At 50.9% G+C, this 24,300-nt stretch overlaps 1 protein-coding gene across 1 annotated transcript; it reads right to left on the minus strand.

The window, feature by feature from the left end:
• Positions 1 to 477: 477 nt before the first annotated feature.
• TGFB3 (transforming growth factor beta 3) lies at positions 478 to 23,644 on the minus strand (the record flags this gene model as incomplete). Its single annotated transcript, XM_080706887.1, has 7 exons — positions 23,278 to 23,644; positions 13,271 to 13,434; positions 12,870 to 12,999; positions 6,881 to 6,988; positions 4,964 to 5,135; positions 2,069 to 2,222; positions 478 to 636 (listed from the first exon to the last, which is right to left on the minus strand). The coding sequence occupies exons 1-7, from the start codon at positions 23,627 to 23,629 to the stop codon at positions 478 to 480; spliced, it is 1,239 nt and encodes a 412-aa protein (XP_080563013.1). The 5' UTR covers positions 23,630 to 23,644.
• Between the last annotated feature and the right edge of the window lie 656 nt (positions 23,645 to 24,300).

Here is a 24,300-nt window from a genome sequence, read left to right on the forward strand (position 1 = left end):
GTCTCGGTAACCTGTCTCAAGAAAAATGCTTGCCTCTTAAAACGTCATCCAGATTCCTTTGGAGCAGATGCAGGACAGCAGTGAGCCAAGCTGACCTCAGATCCCAGATGTCTTCCAGTCTGGCCCCGACCCAGCCATCCTCTGTCCTTCCTCCTCCCTAGGGTACCCGAGTCCCACTGCCACATGATGGCTGACTTGCCATCCCTCTCCCTCTACCCCCACCACCTCGGTGTGCACCACAGAAAGTCTTTTCTGAAGAGTTCGCCTTCCCCTAACCAACCCACACTTTCTTTACCACAGTGATTCTCAGAGCCAGCAAGAAAGAAATGTTCCAGAAGGAAGCCTCCATCTCGGCCGTGTGCTGGGAGCCGCCGAGGGTGGTGGCTCCAGGCCTCAAGGTGAGGTCTGTCGCTTTGGTTTCCCGAGGAGCGGCCAGTCAGGTGGTGGCAGTTCCCCCTCCTCTGTGGCAGGCAGGCCTCAACTGCACTTACAGGACTTCACCACCATGTTGGAGAGCTGCTCCACCTTGGGGGTCCGCCCCACATAGTACAGAATGGTCAGGGGCTCCAGGTCCTGGGGCACGCAGCACGGTGTGGCCGATGCTTCCGGATTCATAGTGTTGTAAAGTCCCAGCACCTGCAGGAAGGGGGACAGCATTTACAAGTGGCAGCGCCAGGCCTCAGGCCTGCAACCCAGGAATTATACGAGTTCTGGGATCTGCTCGAGACTGAGTGGTGGATGACTACTGGTGCCATTTAAGAGGGCTCATCCGAGCCGGTGCAGGGGTGCACGCCTGTAATCCCAGTAGTTGGGAGGCTGAGATAGGATCCCAGGCTCGACAGCCTTAGCAAGTACAGGACTCTCAGTAACCTAGTAAGACACTGTCTCAAAACAAAAAATATAAGAGTGTAGTTCAGAGGTCAAATACCCCGCTTCAACAATCCTCAGTACCCCCCACACAAACATACCTGTTGGCACAGTTTGGGTGAGTGGTTAGTTGTGCTCATCCACTAAGGCAGAAAGCAGAACATACAGTGTCTGCGGGTTATCAGCTGGCGCATGTATGTTTCAATTAATGAGGAAACTCTTGCTGGTAAGAAAACACTCTTATATTGATCTTCCTTGGTGGAGAAAAATGTTCTCCCTAACCACTGCCTTGGGCCATTTAGTAAGTGCCATAGTGTAGGGCCAGACAGGATGCGGCCCTAATGAGCTGTAAGGAAATGGGCTTCACAAATGACTGCGCTATTTGCAGTTCTCCTCGAGGAAAGACGCGCTTCCCCGGCTGTGGACGCCCTCGCTTTCTCCTCAGGTGTTGCATAATAGCTGCTGCTGTGTGTTCTGCGTTGCCAATCAGAGGAACATTTGCACACTCAAGAGGCCGCATGGTCGAGTTCTTTCACTAGTGGTAGCCTTACCGTTCTACCCTCACACTGCCTGCCAACCAGGTACACACATCTCTGACGCATGGGGTAGCCTGTGGCAGTTAAACTTTCATGGTACAAAAGCTTTTGACAAGGAAATAAAACATCTGCTTGAAATTACGGTAGGAGCTATATATTTTTTTGTTTTGTTTTTGCTGCTAAGGATCAAACCCAGGGGCTCACAGATGCTTAGAATATATTCTTTCCACTAAGCTACCCACCCCGGCCTCTATGACAGGAATTATTTTTTAAATGTACTGGGGATTGAATCCAAGTACGTTCTACCTCTAAACTACAGCCCCAGCACCTTTTAATTTTTTGTTTTGAAACAGGATCTCACTAAATTGCCAAGGGTCTCACTAAGCTGAGAAGGCTGGCTTCAAACCTGCAGTCTTCCTGCCTCAGTCTCCCAATTACTGAGATTACAGGCACGTACCCCCCTGACCCAACTTTACTATGGGAATGTTTTTAGGGAAGGATGTGCCCAGATAGAATTGGACCTGAAAGGGTCAAACCCTTTAATAGAGGGATTTTGCCCCCCAGATTATCATTTGTTCTTGCTATATTCAATCCTTCATTCTTTTCCACAAGTGGCCTGGTCAGCTCAGCCCCAGTGCCCAGGTGGCAGGTGCCCCACTCCATACCGTGCTGTGGGTCGTGTCTGCACTTCGGAGGTATGGGCAAGGGCCCGAGCAGAAGTTGGCATAGTAGCCCTTAGGTTCGTGGACCCATTTCCATCCCAGGTCCTGTCGGAAGTCAATGTAGAGGGGGCGCACACAGCAGTTCTCCTCCAAGTTGCTACAACAACAGGGGGAAAAAAAAAAATATATATATATATATATATATATATATATATGAAATCAACCTAAAAGGAACCCACCAACAAAAGAAACTTCAAGAACACCCTCATATTTTCCCCTGGAGTCCTTCCCTGCTGTCCAGGAGCTGAGCCTACCCACTGAAGTCCAGGTTTGAGTGTGTGGGGCGAAGAGACCAGAAGTCACTTCTCTGTTACACACCAGGATCTCAAGGATACAACAGGTAGATATAAGGCTTCATGACGGAAAGCACGAGGGAAAAGTGGCCGTGGCCCCTTTTATGTTTTACAAATCCAAAGCCTGGCCTAGTGGTGCGCACTTGTAATCCCAGCGCTTAGAAGGCTGAGACTGGAGGATCGCACAGGTTCTAAGCTAGCCTCAGCTACTTAGTGAAGCTCTCAGCAATTTAGTGAGACCCTGTTTCCAAAACATATTTTTTAAAAATAGGTCTTAGAAAAGCCCCTGGGTTCCACCCCCAGTACCACCAAAAAAAATAGACCGAAAGTGTACCACATCCGCCCAAGCACATGTACCTGATGGCCCAAGTCCGAGTTCTCAAGGATGGCTATCGTTACCTTCCTCATTTGCACCCAGCCAGAAATGAACTCACTCTGTATGCCACGTGAATACTGCTGTAGATGACTCTTGGAGTAATTCTATTGAGCCAAAACACGGCACATCCTCCCATTAGAACCATGATTCCCCTGTCACCCAAATGTGACCATCTGGCCCCTTCAGTCCTGATGTCTACAAAAGTCCATTTGGAGAGACCCCTTGCCACATGGGCATCTGGCCTCTGTTGAATAGGTCTCTCCTGTGACCTAGAACTTGCTACTTCCAAAGGCAGCTATTGGACAAATCTGGCTTCCTGTGGGTTCCGAGGATGAACCCTGGCAGACTCCACGGGGGATCTCTTTATCTCTACCCCTTCTCCCTTGCAGCCTCCCATCGTGGAGTCTGGAACACCAGATACTCATTTTTCATTGCCAAGGCTGCTCTGCCCTTGCTGGCAGGGGTGGTCATGTGACCTAATAATAACCAATCAGACATAGAAGTATGCAGGGGGCAAGGGCAAGTTCTGGCAAAGATAAAAGTAGCAGGTGGAAGAGGAAGGCTGCTGGTTTTCCCCTGTAATCCCAGTACTTGGGAGGCTGAGACGGAAGGATTTTAGGTTTGAGGCCCACCTCAGCAACCTAACAAGATCCTCAGCAACTTTGTGAGACCCTGTTTCAAAATTTAAAATAAAAAGAACTGGGTGTGTAGCTCAGAGGTAGAAAGCCCCTGGGTTCAGTCCCCTGTACCAAATTATATATATGAAGCCTGTGTCCTCAACAGCATAAACCAGCAGTCAGGCCAGCCCTGAGCCACTGCCACAGGCCTCCTGTGAATGAGAAGTCCTCTGTGAGCCGGGCGTGGTGGCGCACACTTGTAATCCCCGTGCTTGGGAGGCAGCGACAGGAGGATCACGCAGGTTCGAAGCCAGCGGCACTGGCTTAAGAGACCCTGCTTCCAAAATATAAAATAGGCCTGGGAGTGTAGCCTGGAGGTAAAAGAAGTCCTCTGTGGCTCACTGCATGGTTGCTTGCAGCCAAGGACATTCATTTCTCACCATAAGGAGTCTGGCTTCCAGTCGGGCACTGCACTTCCCTCTCCAGTCCTCTGTTCCCTCACACTCAACACCCTTAGTTTATTCAGTTCTTCCTACAGGGCAAGGTTTGCAGATCTGAAGACTTTCCAGTTCATCCTTCCTACTCTGTCCAGACATCTTCCCCAGTCAAGTTAACCCATCCTGCTCCTTCCTTTACTTGAAGTGTTTCCTCCTCTTGGATCCCTACACACCCTGATCTTACCCATCCTCAAAAGTACTGCCCAAATTCCACACCTTTCCTGTGTCCACAGGTGGATTCCCTGCGTCCAGTCCCCCCCACCTCTCACACACACACTGGGGATTGCACCTAGGAGCATTCTACCTCTGAGCATATGCCCAACCCATCTGCTTTGAAACAAGGCCTTGCTAAGTTGCTAAGGGTCTCATTAGGTTGCTGATACTGGTCTCAAAACTGCAATCCTCCTGTCTCAGCCTCCCCACATACTGGGATTACAGTTGTGCAATTCTTAAAGCACTTTATCCTTCGGATCCTCTCCTGGGTGTGACGGTTTCTACCTTTTAGAAGATGGGGTACAGAATTTATCTGCCCTTCCTTGTATGTGAGCAGTTCCACAGCTCCTAAGGAAGGGAAGAAGTTGAATCTTTACCATTTCTGTACTGGGTGACTGAATTATTTCTGAATCTGTTCATTTCTCAAGCTCAGATTCCCTGTAAGTGAAGACTTTCCCTCTCCCACTCCAGTGGCATCGTCATACCTATCCTGGAGACTAAGCGCTTCCTGAAGGAAACTTCTGCAGAAATCTCTCCCCACCCTGCAAATACTTAGAGCATGAAAAACCTGGGGCGGGGGGCTTCAGCCAAGTGTGCCAAATCCAAACTATTCTCACAGCATTCTCCTCAGTTTCCCTCATTTACTTCATCGGGGCCCTTACAGAGTTGGGCCACAGAAAAACAGTGGGGCTCCCAGGAAAACAGGAAGAGGTTTAGAAGAGATTTCCAGTCTTTTCCTGGAGATGTCTGTGAACAGTATCAGGGCCCCTCTGCCGAATGCAGCTTAGTCTGGAGCCTGAGCCGCAAGAGGCCCGTGGGACAGCCTGGTGCCCCGGGCTCACCGAAAGCAGTAGTTGGTGTCCAGGGCCCGCTTCTTCCTCTGGCCCCCCTGGCCAGGGTTGTCCAGCCGGTGCGGGGGGATCATCATGAGGATGAGGTGAGGGTTGTGGTGATCCTTCTGCTTCTTGAGGCGCCCCAGGTCACCACGGCCATGGTCATCCTCGTTGTCCACCCCTGCAGACGGAAGGGAAGGTGATAATCTCCCGTCTAAAATGCAGAACCCTTGGAGGCTGCTCTTATTCCAGTCACTGCCCAGGAGGATGGGGGACAAGTGCAGCTTCATTCTAATGACCCGCTGTGGGATGGGGAAGACTGGTGCAGAACCCAGTATCCACTGTAGGGATGCCACGGCAAGAGGCCCATGTCTGGGTCCCCTCACAGCACATACATAAAAAACTTCCAATAGCAGAGAGCTGTCCTGACATGCTTCCTGGGAATCCTCATGGATCCATGAAGCATCCCTATCATCGGGTGGGTATCAAATACAGACCTTTGGGGTGTCGATTTAGATTCTGAAGCTTAAAATCTTGTGCTATGAGATTCCTCTTATAATTTAAATTGGTCAAGATGGAACCCAAGTCCTACTGACACTTTATGTCACAGTTTTAGTAACAGGTAAAAGACCTATACGATCTGAAGAGAAACCAGAGTATAAGGGGTCACAATTTGAGATAGTCCGTATGGGAGCCAAAGAAACAAGGCTTTGGATAGCTGAACAGCCACATTATGCTTATTGTTTTGGAAGTGTTTTTGCCATAAAATTAAAGATGAGATAATAAAGCACATGCTAAACAGCTTAGCAAAGCAAGCTCTGGGAAGAACGCCCGAATTCAATTTCTGAACTGATTTCATCTGAAAAGGAAAGGACTGAGTTACAAAGAATCTCAGCTAACTGGAGATCTAGTTTGTGGAGGATCGTCACCAGCTGGGACCATCTCCACAGGGCAGGACACACAGCGTCTAAATGACACGGCTACGGGAGGAACTTGGCTCTCAGGGAGGGGCAGTTGGTCTGTAAGACAAAGGATCAGGGAGACCCGGGTCTGAAATCCTCCTCTCTAAAATCTTCGGGAACCAGGCAAGCGTACGCCTCAAGGTGCCAGCAGACCCTGTCCTGGAGAGGACTCTGAAGGGCTGTACGCACTGAGGCGCTCTGAGGAGGTCCATTTCTTGGCTTTAATATCTAAAGCGTCTGAGATGGAGCCCACCCAGGTGAAGAGGACTGCCTAGGCGCAGGAGCCGAGAGTGGCCTGCACCTTTTCCCAGAAGAGCCTCTGACCACAGGTGACCCTCAGTTACTCAAAATGGGACAAGGGGAAGAAAGGGGCTTCCCTGAGCTCCAAAGACTGGAAAACATGGCGGAGGCCCAGAAATGGCTCAGCTACAAAAAACACCTTTGGGGGAACACGCCAAGGCCCGAAGCCATCATCCAAATGCAATGACTCCTGGGCTTTGGTGGTGAGGACCAAGTGGCCCAGTGGCACCTGCCAGCCTCAGCAGCCAGGGCACTCATGTTCAGGGCCACCAGCATTAATTTCTTCTAGAAAAGAGGGAGACAGTTCTTATGTGTTGAACATTCCTGGCACTGTGTTTCACATTTGTTATATCATTTAATTGCATAAAAACCCTGTGAAAAAGGTACCTTCGTCACCATTACACTGGGCTCAGAGAAACTGAAGAGCTGGCCCACACGATGCTGCTGCCCTTAGCAGCATCCTCTTCTGGACAGTAATGATGCTCTGTGGCTATGCGCTGACAGTCACCCTCCTCACTTTGGGGGCATGGCAGAACTACTCAAGCACAAAACAGTTGCCCATCCCCGTGAAGGAGACTTTTTTTCCACTGGGGTCTGGTGGGTTCTACCCTGTCTTGTCAAGCCCCCCACCCACCCACTGTACCGCCCACATCCATCTTATTACCTTTGAATTTGATCTCCATCACCTCGTGGATGTTTTCCAGGATATCTCCATTGGGCTGAAAGGTGTGGCACGGACAGTGAATGCTGATCTCCAGACCTAAGTTGGATTCTGCAAAGTAAGACGCAGAGTCAGTAGGAGACCCACTCTGTGTGATGGGGAAGCGTGCCCATCGCCCTGCATGGAAGGGCCAGGCCTCTGCTCCCACAGGCACGTGCAGGAGCCGAGTCCTGTGGAGGGTTACGGGAGGCAAAGTCCTGCCAAACCCAGACTGGACCTTCGTGCACCTGGTCCACATCCCATGGAATTCTGCTACATCACAAACAACCTGTGGGGGCATAAACAGTGGGTATCATGAAGGAGAATGGGAGCAGCCATCCATTTTGAACAAAGCATATCAAGAGAAAATTAAACATGGTGGCGCACACCTGCAGTCCCAGTACTTAGGAGGGTGAGACAGGAGGATCGCATGTTCAAGATCAGCCTCAGCAATTTAGCAAGATTTTCGGCAACCTAGTGTAGCTTGTGAGCAGAATGCCCCTAGTGTAACTTGTGAGCAGACTGCCCCTAGTGTAGCTTGTGAGCAGAATGCCCCTAGTGTAGCTTGTGAGCAGACTGCCCCTAGTGTAGCTTGGAAGTAGAATACCCCTAGTGTAGCTTGTGAGTAGACTGCCCCTAGTGTAGCTTGTGAGTAGACTGTCCCTAGTGTAGCTTGGAAGTAGAATACCCCTAGGTTCAATCCCCGATACCCAAGAGAAAAAGAGGGAAACAGGGAGAGATTTATCTATTTGAGAGAAAAAGGACAAAAATCCAGGAAGGGAAAAAAATTCATATCAATGAAGTGTTTGTTGGAAGAGAAAAGGAAGAGAGGACTGGAAGAGACTCAGGAAAGGAGCCACTGGAGAGCTTCTGAGCAGAGACAGCGACTCAACGCCACACACTGAAGGGCCAGCCAGGCACCGCGGCGCACGCCTGTAATCTCAGGACTCAGGAGGCAGAGACAGGAGGACGGCAGGTTCAAAACCAGCCTCTGTAGTGTAGTGAGACTCTCGGCAATCTAGCAAGACTCCATTTCAAAACAAAATATAAAAAGGGCTGGGGGTGTAGCTTGGAATTCGAATGCCCTGGGTTCACTCCCCAGTACAAAAAAAAAAAAAAAAAATCAAAGGGCCACAAAATGGAAGGCCAAGCGACAGGATTGAAAGTCAAGAATCAGTGCTAGAGGTAAGTCGGCTACAGTGAGAAGCAGGATCCGTGGAAAGGAAAGATGCCAGCGTTCCTATGAGAGCTGTGATGGTGGAAACACAGGGAGTGGTAAACTCCAGAGAAGAGGAAAATCATGGCTGCACTTGGCCATATTCTTTCCCTGAAGTGCAAGGACAGCTGAGCATGGTGGCGCAGTCCTGTGATTGCAGGACTTGGGAGACTGAGACCGGAGAATCACAGGTTCAGAGCCAGCCTCAGTAACTTACTGAGGACCTTTCCACCATAGTGAGACCCTGTGTCAAGATAAAAAAAAGGGCTGCAGGTGTAGCTCAGAGGCAGAACGCCCCTGGTTTCAATCCCCAGTACCAAAAGGCAGCAGCCAAGAGGTGCCAGTGTGCGGTGACTACTTTCCAGTGCCAGAGGACCCACCCGGGCTCTTTCTTCTTTCAATTAAGGGAGCTTGGGTTTTGGCATCCAAAATCAAAGAAGCAGAAAAATTAGTAGATGAGGATGAAGGAAATGGAAGAGAGAAAAAAATAAGTGAATGAAAAGTACGGCCTGAATCAAGTTGTTTGGGTCAGGCAAGATCAGGTAGGATCTGGCATCGTGTCCGTTTGGTGGGTAGGACTCGATTTGGGATGCTCTGTTGATCCTGGGGCAGCAGCCAGCCGTGGCCCAGGTAACAGGAAAGATCGCAAGGAAGGTACAGACCCTCGGGGTTCAGGGTTCCCAGTGAGCTGCCTCATCTCCTCTTCCCGCAACCATCCTAGTTATCTCTGAGTGGCCTTGGGGCCAACTTAGGGTCGTCCTGAAACCTGGTCTCAGCAGAGAAATCCTGACACCCTCCTCACAGGCAGAACAGCACCGGCCCAGTGGTTCCTATCACCATTACGCAGGCCTGGAATATCCCAGTCCTACTGATTTAAAACCAGCTCCCTTCTTCCGTAGACTCCAGAGCCAGGGAAGGTTCTGGAACACACTGACACCTGCTGAGCTCGAGAATCTCTGCTGCACAAAGTTCGCTCTGTGTGGGCAGGCGGACCAGCCAGGGAAGCGAGCAGAGGGAAGCAGAAGGAAGGACCTCTTCCCGATACACAGGAGGAGCTGGAGGAGCCCAAGCGGCTGCCTACTTCCTGTTCCCGGTGAGCCACGATGAAATGGAAGAAACCTGAGACCTCTCAGTGGGTGCGTTAGAGAGCCAGGGCACACAGGTGTGCTGGGGAGAGTGTGGGCTGGGGTACAGTGGTCACCATGACGAGGTGGCTCTAGCTAGCTAGAGGGCCCAGAGCTGATAACATCGTCATTTGTTGAGTATTACTGCATATCAAACACTCCTCTAAGACTTTACGAGCATTGACTCATGTAATCTCTGTAATAATCCTAATACTCCTTGTAAGAACTATTATTATCCCCCATTGCACAGATAAGCACACTGAGGCTTAGGGAAATCCAATGGCTTGCTCGAGGCATCCAACCAGGAGTAGGATTCAAACACAGCCTGTGGGTTCTGATGCCAGGTCCCACCTCTTAATTGTTATAGACAAAGAACAAAACGCAGGCAGCAAAAAAAAAAAAAAAAAAAAAAAGGCGCCCACGCACCCACTGAGATGCACAGGTGCTTTCCGTGTCCCCACCTGTCCTGCGCCACCGTGCTGGGAGTGCGCCCTGATCGCCTGCTAGGGGAAGCTGGCTCTGCATACAGAGAAGCTGCAGTCATGAGTAACAGCTCAGGGTCTGAGGACCTGGCTCCTCCCTCCTGGACAGGATGCTGACCCGCTCTGGGACCCAGAACATAGCCGGGCTACCTGGTACACAGAGGCACCGGGATGCTTGCCAAGTGAATCCACGACCACAGCTGTGACTCAGTTCCTCCTTGGTCTGGACCACCAGCTGCTCCAATCTGGAGCCCATTTGCAGCCTGGTTTGGGGGTATAAACTCTGAAGAGACTCCTGAGCTCCAGATAAGCCAAAGCCTGTGCTACGGTTCCCCTGTGGGAGGGAGGGCCGGGCAGAATCTGCCTAAATGGGAACTGAAGGTTCTAATGAAGAACTAACCTCAGAATTGGCAGCAGAGGGTTGGTGGGTGGGGAACGCATAGGTTTTATTACGAAATTATCTTTTCTGATGTCTCAAGGAAGATGGAAATCACTCTCAACTCAAACTTCTCATTGAGTTCTGCAGCTGTGAAAATAAGAACTCCAAGTGCCCAGGGCTTCAAAGAAATCCAGGTGGAGCCGATCAATATCAGATGGGGGGGGAGGGCTAGGAGATTCACCTCCGCAGCCCCTCCTTTCCGAAGCCACGCGGGCTCCGAGCTGAGCACAGTCTGAGTCAGAATTCCCAGTCAGCGGAGCCACGCAGGCTCCTCCACGCTTCACCTTCGTGCTGGGTCGGAGGGATGGGGCGGGATCTCCTGTCGGCCAACCCAGCCACCACCGAATAAGGCCCCATAGGTGGGGGCTTGCAAACGCAGACTCCGCAGAGTCCAGGAAGCTTACGCAGGTGAGGAGTCACTCAGCAGACAGTGCTAAGTAGAAACTGCCAGCCTGAGCCTTAGGGACACTGGGGAATGGTGGGGACCCTGAGGACTGAGCAGTGCGCCCCTCATCTCAAGGGGTGGCCATGGCTCACTTCTGGTGTGTTGTTACAAAGAAGTCATTCAACTTTTCAAGAAGAGCCAGAAGTCTATGCTTTATGTGAAGTCTCCTGACCTTAAAAAAACAAAACAAAACTGGGCATAGTGGCACATGCCTGTAATCTCAGTACTTGGGAAGCTGACACAGGAGGATAGCAGATTTGAGGCCAGCCTTGGCAACTTAGCAAGACCCTACTTCAAATAAAAAATGTTTTGGGGACTGGGTGTTGAATCCAGGGGCCTTCTACCTCTGAGCTATACCCCCAGCCCTTTTAAATTTTAAATTTTGAAACAGGGTCTGGCTAATTTGCTGAGGCTGGCCTTGAACCTGTGATTCTCCCATCTCAGCCTTCCAGGTACAGATATTATATAAGTATGCACCAACATGCTTGACTCAAAATAAATAATTTTTAAAATAAAAAACAAGCCAGGCATCGTGGCACATGCTTATAATCCCAGCATTTGGGAGGTTGAGATGGGAGGATTGTTTCGCGGACAACCTCAGCTGCTTAGTGAGACCCTTTGCAACTCAATGAGACCCTGTTTCAAAATAAAGCATAAAAAAAATAGGGCTGGGGGTGTCACTCATAGGTAGAATGCCTGTGGGTTCCATCCCCAGTACCGCTAAATAAATAAATAAATAAATATGCAGGCTAAGCAGTTCCTGATCTCTGCCTTATGGCTTTAACCCCTGGTTTCCTAAAACACAAAGGACATAGAAGGATCGGCCAGCCTCAGGAACTCTGGCCAACAAGACATGGATGAACCATGGCTTTATAGCAGAAACTCATCATAAGAGGGAAGAGGAGATGGATGTGCAGTGTGTAGGCCCCAGGCACTGAGCACTCAGACTCAGAAGTACCAGCCAGCTGAAGGGAGAGAGACAGCCAAACACAGCGTCAGGACCCTCAGCCCTCAACCAGGCTGGGCGACCTTGGTCAAGGTCACTACTCGACCTTGGTCAAGTCCCATCACTACTCTTATCTGACATCATATAAACTTAAGTTGTAAATCACACTGAAAGCCAGGGAGCTCTCTCTGGTACAGCTGATCCTTCAAAGGGCTCTGTGAGGCTTGCAGGGGAAGAGGCATTACCTAATTTTCCAGGTGAGCAGACCAAGCGCGTGCATAAGATATTGGGGACACGTGAGGTTTGATAGAACTATTGGATAGCTCTGCTTGGATGACGCCCAGGCCTTCCAAGCTTAATTGGCCAAAGTAGAACTTCCCCCAGCATCTGTTCTCCTTCCAGCCTTCTCTATTCCACCTGGATGCTCAGTGCAAACATTTAGGAGCCACCTGAGACTGCTCTTGCATCCTCACACCCACACTTGATAAACAGCCTGCCCTAGCAGCTCTACCTCCAAAATATGAAACTAACCCGTAAAATCTCCATATCCCCTCCCCTGCCCCAATCTAAGCCCCTACCGCCAGCCTTAGGGCTGCTGAAATGTCCCCAAACTGGTTTCCCTGCTTCTTCCTTTGACCTTATGGCAGCCAGAGGGGTCTTTCAAAGGTATACTCCACGCCGCCTACCCCAGCTTGACAGCACTCCATCGGTCGCGGCATCTCGTCACTCTTGGCGCAAGCCCCACAGCCTTGCCGTGGCCCCACAGGCTCTAAGTCGTGTGGCCCAGCTCACTAGCTGCAGGACACCGGCGTGCTTTGCTATCGCTGGAACAAATCAATCTGGTTCTTCCCGAGTGCCGGGGCCTCCCGTTTCCTGTGCTTAGGACATCCTTTAGCTTCCGTACCACTCAGACCTCAGTGCAGGAATCCCTCCCTCCTGGAGACCGCCCGAGAGTCCTCTGTCACCATCACGCCGCGCTTTCTATTTTCATAGCGCATTGCTAGCCGAGGTTCTTACTCATCGGCATGTTGACTTGTTGATGAGTGGTCTCTCTCACCAGGATGGAAGACCCATGGGCTCTGGGACCTCACCTGTCTGTTCACTGTAGAATCCCCAGGGCCTGGCCAATCATTTCATAAACATTAGTAGACTCAATGAATGGAGGATATACAGAGAACCCGCGGCCAAGCGGGGCTCTGAATCCAGATCTGTGACTTCCCTCGTTCTGCCCTCTTCCCGGTCCTGTAGGACGGAGGGACCCGAGGTTCTTTCCGAAACGCCCAGCCTCGGGGTCCACTCACCCCTTCGCAACAGCCACTCGCGCACGGTGTCGGTGACATCAAAGGACAGCCACTCGGCAGTGCCCCGCGTAGGCAGGTTCTTGCCCCCGATATAGCGCTGCTTGGCGATGTGCTCATCTGGCCGCAGTATCTACAGGACAGAGAGAGGAGTAAAAACCCGAGGCCAGGAAATGGGAGAGGCCATGGGCAGGTGACGAGCGCTGGAAGACCAGAGGCTCCGAATGCCAGGACCCTCCAGCACCTTAGGTAATTCTAGTCCGTTGATGACAGGCAGATATGGACACTACGGCTCAGAGAAGCCAGGATTCAAACCCAGGCCTGCTGAGCGCTGTGCCGCCTGGAGGCCGAGCATGGAAGAGGATCTGGCTCCTGGACTGGGGTTTCTGTCCTGGGACACGTACCTGGAAGAGCTCAATCCTCTGCTCGGTGCGCTTGGAGCTGGGATTGGGCACCCGCAAGACCCGGAATTCTGCCCGAAACAAGTTGGTTCCATTTTTCTCCACTGAGGACACGTTGAAGCGGAAAACCTTGGAGGTGATTCCTTTGGGGCAGACAGCCAGCTCGTCTAGGGGACAAAGTAGTGGGGGAGGCACAGTGTGAATGAGACCTCGAGAGTGGATGCTGCCACAGGACAGGTGTCAAGCGGCCACAGTCCCTCTGATGACCTACCTGGAGGTCCAAGGCCTCAGGCCAGAAGGGAGAGATAGGAAGATTATTGGTGACCCCACAGTCACACATGGTCCTGAGTGAGGAGCAGGACCTGGACAAAGACGGGCTAGCCAAACAATTAGGTGGTGCACGCCTGTCATCCCAGTACTTGAGGATGCTGAGGCGGGAGGATAGTGGGTTCACAGCCAACCTCGGCAATTTAGCAAGACCCTGTTAAAGAAAAGAAAGGCTGGGGGTGCAGCTTGGGGATAGAGTACCCTGGGTTCAACTCTAAGTACCAAAAATGAGTAAATAAATAAACAAATAACCCTCCTATTACTGCCTGAATATGCCAACCCTGCTAAAGTTCTCCAGCTTGACTTTGTACTCTTTTAGAAAATACAGATTCTAGCCGGGCGTGGTGGCACATGCTTGTAATCCCAGCATTTGGGAGGCTGAGACAGGAGGATCCGGGTTCATGCCTCAGCTACTTAGTGAGGCTCTTTGCAACTCAGTGAGACCCTGTTTCAAAATAAAGAATAAAAAATAGGGCTGGGGGTATAGCTCGGAGGTAGAATGTCCCTGGGTTCCATCCCCAGTATCACAAAAAAAGAAAGAAAGAAAAGGAAGGAAGGAAGGAAGATACAGATTCTCAAAAGGTAACAGCAATCCCCTCCCCCCCACACACACACACAGTTGTTTAGCTGTCTTATCACTGACCGATATGTTGGCATGTTAGTTCATCCGGGCACTCATTCATGTACTGAACATGCAAATTCTGTTTGCCAAACATCGTGCTAACATTGGTAGCAAACAATGGACAGAGCTGCTGCCTTCCAGGGGATTAATACCAAAGGGAGGCCGTTAATACCTGGACCCAAATCACAGGACCGGAGAGGAAAGGCCCTTGGAAATGAAGAGTGGCGGCCAGAAATAAGAGGGAGGGAGAGCCGGGCATGGTGGCCCACATGTGTAATCTCAGCATTTGGGAGGCTAAGACAGGAGGATTCTGGTTCACAGCCAGCCTCAGCTACTACTTAGTAAGGCCCTTTGCAACTCAGACCCTGTTTCAAAATAAAGAATAAAAAATAGGGCCAGGGGTGTAGCTCAGTGGTAGAATGCCTCTGGTTTCCATTCCCAGTAACACACACACATACAAAAAGAAAAAGGAGGGAGAGCTGGGAGAGCCGGCGGTACTTCATGCAGGGGTGTGAGGATGGCAAGGAAAGAAACTTCATGGAGGGGCTGCTAGAGGCAAAGACAGGGAGAATGGAAATGCAGGAGAGGGAGAGGGACCCAAAGCCGCCATCCCGTGAGAGAAGGTCAAGGTGGTAGGGGACCATGCACGTGTCGGACTGAGAGGCTGAGGTTTATCTTGGTATTGGTAGGGAGCCACCGACAGTAGCAGAATCAATTTTGTGGGTGTTACACCAAGTGAAGTGGGTTTGTATGGCAAAGGGCACATCTCGAGCCTGGGAGAGACGCACATGTCTCTTTGCACAGAGCAGTCAGCCACCATTGCCTCCTTTTTCTTTAAGGGTCTCTGTCCTTGGTAGCACTGCCATACCGGCCTCTGTCATCCCGACAGCCTCTTCATCCCTGTCCACCGCCAGAAGGCAGCACATGTTCTTTCCCATCCTTCAGAGCCAGATAAAGGACAGAGAAAGTCCTGGGCGTGAGTATTTGCATTTAATCCTAGTACCTGGGAGGCTGAGACAGGAGGATTGCAGGTTCGAAGCCAGCCTCCTTAGCTTAATGAGATCCTCAGGAACCTAAGTGAGACTGTTTAAAAACTTTAAAAATAAAAAGATAGGGCTGGGGTTCTAGCATGAAGATAGAATGCCCCTGAGTTCAATCCCCAGTACCAAAGAAAGGAGAACACCCTGTCTCTCCTCTGCTCCTATGCACTTTACAGCATCAACCCCCAGAGAAGACTTTCTACACAGTTGGTAACAATAGCCAGAACTTGAAATTCAAGCCCAAGGACCCAGATTGCACGCATAATGGACATGGCTGGAATGAGCTCATAATCACCCTGAGGGGTGGCTTAGGAAGTCAGGGACGAGGCAGGCCCGGTCAGAGGCTGGAGACAAGCGAATGTGCTGCTGAGTTTTAGGAAAGGATGAGTGCGTGTTCCTGGAAGTTGCCATCTGGTGGGCCTGACACAGGTTCTTAGAAAATGAACGGAACAGATGTCAGGGAAACAAATGTGTGAATGCCACTTAATGAAGCCCTGATTAATAACTGGCTTTGAAAGAACAGATTCTGCCGACTGTTCTCTAGACCATTTCAGACAGCCAGAAGCTGGGCGTGGTGGCGCACGCTTGAAATCCCAGTACTTGGGAGGCTGAGACAGGAGGATCACAGGTTTACAGCCAGCCTCAGCTACTTAGGCCCTCTGCTACTTAGACCCTGTTTCAAAATAAAAGATAAAATATAGGGCTGGGCCGGGCGTGGTGGCGCACGCTTGTCATCCCCACGCTTGGGAGGTAGAGACAGGAGGATCGTGCAGGTTCGAAGTCAGCCTTGCTGGCTTTAGAGACCCTGTCTTCAAAAAATATATAAAATATGTCTGGTAGTGTAGCCCGTAGGTAGAAGGGTTCCATCCCCAGTACCACAAAAAAAAAAAAACACACACACTCACACACACACACACACACACACACACACACACACACACGGCTGGGGTGAAGCTCAGAAGTAGAATGCCCTGGGTTCAATCCCCAGTACCACATATGAGCCTGCATGTGTGTGTGGGCACACGTGTGTGTGCCCACACACACATGCACACACACATACCAGAACCAGAGAAAGGAATCAGTGATACCAAATTTTCTGGAGAGTGCTGGAGCTCAAACCTGGGGCCTGGTGCGTGCTAAGTATGCACGCTACCACTGAGCTACAGCCCCAGTGAGAGTGGTCTAATGTATGAGTTTGTAACTCTAGACACGAGTTTGTAACTCTAGACACGGATGAGCTACTAAAGAGCTGGTCCTGAAGGAACTGTCAGCACTGGCTTCACTTACACTAGCAGCTCCAGTCTGCAAGAGAGAATAAAGCGTCGGTGCAAAGTGTACCCTGTGGTCAAAAGGAGCGTGGATGATGGCACCTGCCAACACGGACAGCTGGGGTCAGACCAAGGCAGACGGGAGCCAGGAGGCAGGGAGGTGACCGGCTAAGAGCTCTCAGGACATCCTGGTGACCCGCGCTCCCTGGTTTCTTCCAGCCAATCAATCATATACCTGTGCCCAAAATGGCTCCTTTTTGGAGCATTTTAAGATTTCAAAAAGGAGGTAAGAAAGGTCACTTTTTTTTCTTTTCTTTTCTTTTCTTTTCTTTTTTCTTTTTTTGAGCGGTACTGGGGATTGAACTCAGGGGCATTCTGTGAGCTACATCCCTCAGCCCTATTTTATTTTTTATTTTGTAACAGAGTCTCACTAAGTTACCAGGTACTGACCTCACATCTGTGATCCTCCTGTTTCAGCCTCCCAAGTACTGGGATTACAGACATATACCACCGCGTTCAGCTAGGAGGGTCATTTCCTATCACTGCTTGCAACAGAATTAGAAAGGACATTAGGAGTCATCTTATGTGACCCTCTACAGATAAGCTGGTGTCCAAAACAATCATGGCCAGGGTCACTCATGAGCTGGCGGACACAAGCAAACTGGCACTAACAAGCAAAGCTTGGGAATAATTGTCAGTGACTAAAAAAGAAGGACCTTGCTAGGCGCGATGGGGCACAACTGTAATCCCAGTACTTGGGGAGGCTGAGACAACAAGGATCCAGGCTCAAGATCAGCCTCAGCAATTTGGCAAGACTCTCATGAACCTAGCAAGACCCTGTTTCAAAACAAAAAGTTTAAAGGGGGGAGGGCTACCTGGGGTATAGCTCAGAGGTTGAATGCTCCTGGGTTCAATCCCCAGTACCAAAAAAAAAAAATTGCCTAGAAGAGAAAAGATAATATATATGATACTCTTGATAATTAAATCCACCAAATAATAATGATATTTAAAATAATTTGTAAAATATAAATGAGTATAAATAAAAAATAAAAGTAAATAAATAGTACCAACTTAAACTTTATAGAGCTTTTATTGACTCATCTGACCCTGCAACAACCCTTGAGAATAAAGAAAATAATTAGAATTTATCATTCTAAAAATGAGAAAACTGAACATCAGAAAAGTCTAATGGCTTTCCCCAGGTCACTCAGATAAGCAGAGGTGGGGTTTGGACCCAGGCCTTTGGTCCACACCCCAGTTAATGAAACAGAAGCTCAAGAGGTTGGAGGGAATCGGGGAGATTACAAGTGGACAGGTGATCTCATCTGCAAAATATGTCAAGATTCCTTGAAATGGGCCTGGACTACTAACCTGTTCCTCAGACAAGAGCCAATGGCCTGTCTGTCTTGTGATTCTTAAGCCACGCTTCTGCAGAACAGGAGCAATATTAGAGCCAGACGAGGGGTCTGCCTTTACAAATTAAATTATGACCAACTTTTTCCATTGCACAGAATAAAAAAAAAGGCATTGATGGATGCCATTTCCCTGTGCTGCTTTAGGGAGCAAGGGAAAAATAAGCAAATAATACCCATGTAGAGTGTTCGTGGATAAACCAGGACGTAGCATGTTTAGCTAACTGCCTTTTAAAATGTTTGTAGCTACCTGGGCCGCTACGTAGCCTTTGCTTGCGTCCATCACCTCTGCTGGTTCCAGTGAAGGAGCCAGGTGTGGGAGTGTGGGTTTTCTACTTGCTGTGTACCAGAACCACCGGAGAGCTCTAAAACCAGGTGGAGTCCTGACCTGCTCTGAATCACACTGGTGGGTCCACGGCATTTTCCAAAGCTCTCCAGATGATTCTAATGTGTTGCCAGAACGGAGACCACAGTTTAGTTTTCTGCTAAAGGTACCAGGGCTTCAGTGTTCTGGAAGTTTGAGAAACCACTGGTTCAATGGTTTTAGACTTTAAATGCATTAACCTTTAAGTGCAACTAGATATGTTGTTTAAGCAATGTATCATGTTATTTGAAATTTTTGAATTAGAAACCCATAAACACTTTAAGTTGATGTTAAAAGCTGAGAGATTTCACAGAAAGATCTAGATTTTCTGCTCTTCTGGGAATGGTAAGTCATAGTCGAGCTGGACCCATGTTCCCGAGCACAAACTTGAGCAGGAGCCAAGCCCTGGCTGCCTGTTCCAACAGGTCGCAGGGCTCCGGGCCCCCTCCCTCCTCCGCTCACACACTTACTCTCCGTGTCCCCAAGGCCCAGTGTCCTGCACACTTCATCACGGTGCCTGGGCCATGGCTTCCCTTCTAGATCACTTGCATTACCTGCCTGGTCTCTCTGGCACTTGTGTTTGCCACCCCTCTAAGGAAAGGCTTTGCCCTGCTTTACTGAGTCTCAAGTTCATTAAAAACATAAATTCCTCAAGGACAAACCCCCAATTCTGATTCTGTAAGGGTGTGAGGTTGGAGCCTGAGAATCCACATTCTCCTGCCTCTGGGCCACCCCTGGAGACCTGCTGCCCTACTGTGTGGAGAACATGAGCACTTAGAACACATGAGTTCTTTCCATATGAAGTTTCTTTAAATTTCCAGAATGAATAGCATCTACAGTTAGCAGCCAGAAAAGAAAGGCTAAAAATACCAAGTTTTCTCTTTGCACAGGAATTCTGGGTCTGTTGGTTGTCTCAGCACTGCCCTTGGCTGAAAACAACAAGGGTCTCTCAGGGGACACACGTAATTCCAACCTAGAAGATGAATGACACCTATGCTGATGATATCTTGGTAAGAAGGATGTCAAAGGAACTGGGAAGACTGTATCCTTTCCCCCATGTGGGTCAGAGAAAGCCCCATCTCACTTCCTTGACCCAAATCCTGGAGAATTATAGAACGGTTACAGTCTTGCCTGTATTCCCCACCAGGCAAATCATCCAGGCATGATTATAAAACTCTTTCAGAGCCGGGCGTGGTGGCGCACGCTTGTAATCCCCGCGCTTGGGAGGCTGAGACAGGAGGATCACATGGGTTCGAAGCCAGCCTCAGCTACTTAGTGAGGCTTTCAGTAACTTAGTGAGACCCTGTTTCAAAATAAACTATAAAAAAACAAAAAGTCTGGGAGTATAGCCCGGAGGGAGAAAGCCTCTGGGTTCCACCCCCAGTACCACCAAAAACAAAACAAACAAAAAAAAAAAACTCTTTCAGGTGAAAGGACATTAAGAGACTGTCCCCGATGTCATAGACAAGGAGACTTCAGCTCAGAGAAGTGACTTTCACATAGCCCGAGAGTCTTCATTAAATAATAATTAAAAAAAACCCATTCATTGCCAGGCGTGGTGGTGGCGCACGCTTGTAATCCTCGTGCTTGGGAGGCGGAGACAGGAGGATCGCGCAGGCTCCTTAAGAAACCCTGTTTCCAAAAATAAAAAAAATGTTAAAATAGGTCTGGGAGTGTAGCCCGGAGGTAGAAGGGTTTCCAGGAACCCCAGTACCACCAGAAAACAAAACAAAACAAAAAAAACAAACAAAAAACCATTCATTGAATTTGGGAGAATATTTGTGGCAGTATGAATCACCTGGCAGGGCAAAGAACAAATTCAGATTCAGTTCTCCTGATGAAATTCCCAAGGCAACAGCTCAGCTCTCGTCTCCTGCTGGGGCAGTGTGGATTTTTTTTTTTTTTTTTTTTTTTTTTTTTGTGGGTGGTACTGGGGATTGAACCCAGGGCGCTCTGAGCTATACCTCTGAGCTATATTCCGAAGCCTTTTTATTTATTTATTTTTTATTTTTTTATTTTTGGTGGTACTGGGGTTCCTGGAAGCCCTTCTACCTCCGGGCTACACTCCCAGACCTATTTTTACATTTTTTTAAAATTTGGAAACAGGGTCTCCTAAGCAAGCGCACGGCTGGCTTCGAACCTGCGCGATCCTCCTGTCTCTGCCTCCCAAGCGCGGGGATTACAAGCGTGCGCCACCACGCCCGGCCGAAGCCTTTTTATTTTGAAACAAGATTTTACTAAGTTACTGGGCACTGACCCTGCCTGCTCCTCCTGTCCTAGCCTCTGAAGTACTAGGATTGCAAGGATGTGCCACCACACCTGGCTCAATGTGGGATTCATTTGCCTCATTAATCAAAGTCCTATTGGACACTAAAAGTTAATGGTGGCCTTAAAATGTGTATTTTACATGTCCTTCGGGGCTCAACAACATGAATCTGCATGCATCATGTTTAGGCTAGTGTCCCTGTTCTCTTTTGGACCGATTCCTTGAATGACCCATATCTCAGACTCCTCCTCTGTAAAGTAGGGAGCTGAGGGAACCTACAAGGCAGAGCCAGAGGACAAACCCTCCTTTCCGCTCTCATGTTGGTGCCCTCTCTCCAGCACCACTGGAAATGATCCCTTCTTTTACCTTCTTCTCCAGGAACCCCTGTCACATTGCCCCAGCTTCTACTGTCGCTTTCCTCTGAGTGCCCGTCCACTAGGCAAGGACATGGCTGAGAAGCGAAGTCATCCCGCCCCCAGCAGGCGCTCTGGCACCAAGCCCCTGCCAGCACCACCCCAGGACCCAAAGCTGCCCCTGCCCTCCATCAAGAGTTAACAGGCTCCCCTCCCCCACGATGACTCTCTGGCTCGGCACATGGTGGGCATTTGTGTCCGCCCACCGCCTTCTTCATAATTAGTGTGCTGTGTGCAGCTGCAGGGCAGGCCCAGGTCTGTCTCCGCTCCACCTCTGTGTCCCCTTTAAAGAGCTGCAGAAGCTGGGCCTGTTTCCTGTTTGCACCTGTGCACCTCCGTGGCATGGCCTGTGGCATCGCCTCTGGGCACTGGCTCCTCCTCGACATCCCAAACAGCATCCTGTCCACTGTGCCCACTAATCTGGGGCCAGGTCGCAGCTCCATATCCCCTGGAACCCCAATCTGTCACCACGGTCTTGGTGCTATGGCCTGGAAGTCACCCAGCATCCGCGGGGCCCTGCCCTGGCTCTCCTAAGGCCATCCACCTTTGTGTACTTGAGTCTCTGTCCAAAATTGAGGTCCCCGCACACCTGCATGGCCTTGATCCATCTGGCCCCATTCATTCTCAGCTCAGGGTTTGGGCTGGCTGGGTCCTCATGACTCAGAATCTTTCCTCCCTTGAACTCCTCCTCCTGACCCAGCCTCTGAAGGTCTGAGCCCTGCCCCCTTGCCCTGGATTCTCCTCAGACTTTTGCCGGCCTCAGATCTCCGCTCTCCACTGATATTTGTGACCACCACCACTTCCCTTGGTGGGCGACCAGGGAGATGAAGGCGTGGCCGTCCAGCTGCTGGGTGTCTCTGGGAACTGCGGGTCCTTGTCAGACCTTGAGCCAACTCCAGAGGACCCCGGAGCAAGGAGCCGTGCCTCGGCTTCAGCCTCCAGCCCCCAGCCTCCACGGCAGCCACATCCTAAGGAAGGGCATTCCAAGCAGCGGCAGGAAACTGCAGTGGGACCCCTCGCCAGTAACCACAGGCTCCTCCGCCTGACACGGGCTGGCTCCAAACACAGCCTTTCACCCCTTCGCCCAGAGCTGGTCCACCAGTCAGCACCCCTCCTGTTCCTTCTCTTCAGCCAGGTTCCTGCTGACCCTTCTGCTTGCCCCATGACCACCCTCACCCTGCGGGCTCCATTCCCCCCCCGCACCCCCACCTCCCAGGTGGGCCTGGGCAGAGGTAGCCAGGGCGGCGAGGACACCTGCTGGTAGGAAAAGCAAACAGAGCTGCTCCCAGAGTCTGGCTGCCAGTGGCCCACATTCCTCTTTCCTGGGCTGTCAGTTTCTCAACATCTGCCAAATTTCTCTCTCTTGTATTGAGGTTTTTTAAATCCCCGTTCAGTAAACACACATGACTTCCACACGTGTACAAACACACACAGGCGTCTCACCCAGAAGCTTCCCAGCTTCCCTGTGCAGACAGGAGCCTCCCGGGAAGGCATACTCCCAGACACACATGCCCACGGCCCCCGCAGCCACCCCTCCCACCCTCTCCCCCAGGACACGCACACGCACCGGGCGCCCATCCCCGTCTCCACACCCAGAGCCACGACCCGCTCTGCACGTCCACTGCTGGGAAGGCCCACTCTGCACCCAAGAATCTGTCTACTGTACAGCACAAGAGCCCATCACCCTAAAGTCCATGTCCTTGTGAACAGGCGTGCACTCCCGCCCTTTGCTCACGTGGGTCACGTGCGTGGGGTAGACCCAAGGGCCCGCCGGTCTCTGGCCTGCACTTCCAAAAGCTGGCCAGACATTATCTGGGGGTAGGTACCCAGCTTCCCAAGAGCTGGAGAAACTGAAATGAAGACGTGTCACGATGAGCCGCGAAAAGCAGGGAGAAGACCCAAGTGTCCAGACCCTTGGCATGGTAAGGGCTCGGGCAGGGAGAGCCCGCCTGCCCCTGGATGGCATCTGTCTGCTTACGGTTACCCATCTGGGCACGTGCCAGGACACATATGCTTCCCTGGGCGGTGCGATGTAATTCCAAATTAAAATCAGTCAAGGATGTGATGTGAGTTCAGCACGCCACTTGGCTCCAGGGCGCCCGGCCTCCCAGAAGCGCCTGGCTCTTACCAGAGCGGCTCTGTCTCCTTCCCCACCCACCTCCGGAGCCCCACCTGCGCATCGCACCTCCGGAGCCCAGTGCTGGTGGAGCTGGGGCGCCCTGCTGTGTGGCCACCACTGGGTCCCTGCTCCCGCCAGTTCCCTCCGCAGCAGACACCCCAGTGAGAACTTGGACTTACTCTGCTCTGCCAGCCCCTGGATCATGTCGAATTTATGGATCTCTTTAGCATAGTATTCCGACTCGGTGTTTTCCTGGGTGCAGCTTTCCTCCTTCCCCCCCTGCATCTCCTCCAGCAGCTCCCGGGTGCTGTTATAAAGGGCCAGGACCTGGTAGGGGACGTGGGTCATCACCGATGGCTCTGGGGGGCTGGTGAGTCTGAGCTTGCTCAAGATCTGTCCCCTAATGGCTTCCACCCTCTTCTTCTTGATGTGGCCGAAGTCCAAGGTGGTGCAAGTAGACAGAGAGAGGCTGACGGTGGCAAAGTTCAGCAGGGCCAGGGCCGCCAGAGCCCTGTACAAGTGCATCTTCATGTGCGAGCCGGGAGAGAGGCCAGGGGGGCGGTGGGGCCTGGCGAGGAGGAGCCCCCAGCAGACGTGCAGAAAGAGGGAAGAAAACCAGGCGGCCTCCCCAGATCCCAAAGACTGAGGCTTGGCAAGAGGGTGCATGAACTCACTGCACTGCGAGAGCTTCAGGACTTCCAGGAAGCGCTGGCAACCCTGAGGACGAAGAAGCGGACTGTGTGCCTCGTAGCGCCGGGCTTCTCGTCCATGCGTCTAAACAGGTTTTGCTGGGCTCTGACTCCAGCGGGCCAGGTGGAGGGCAAGCAGAGGGCTGGGAGGGGTGGCAAGGCAGCTGGGAGTGGGAAGGGAGCTGGAGTTTTTCCTTAGGTAAAAATAAATAGAGCGGATATCTGATATTGCCAAACGCCACTTGGCGATGGGGAGAAAGTGGGTATTTTAAAGAAGTCACAGACGGACCATTGGCTGGGTCCCCAAATCAAAATCCTCACCTTGCCCTGAAGAATAAGAAAAGAAAATGGGAAAGAGAAAAAAGAAAAAGAAAACAAGCTGTAAAAAAAAAAAAAAGTCAGATCACCAGTGAGTAGGTCGGGGAGAGGCAGGGCTGGCTGGGGGCCGCTGGCCCAGCTAAAGGTGGGGGCAGCACAGGACACACTTGTCTCCTCCATTCATGCTTTCCCTTT

Source organism: Muscardinus avellanarius (genome assembly GCF_963383645.1).
Source record: "Muscardinus avellanarius genome assembly, chromosome: 12".
Classification (NCBI taxonomy): domain Eukaryota; kingdom Metazoa; phylum Chordata; class Mammalia; order Rodentia; family Gliridae; genus Muscardinus; species Muscardinus avellanarius.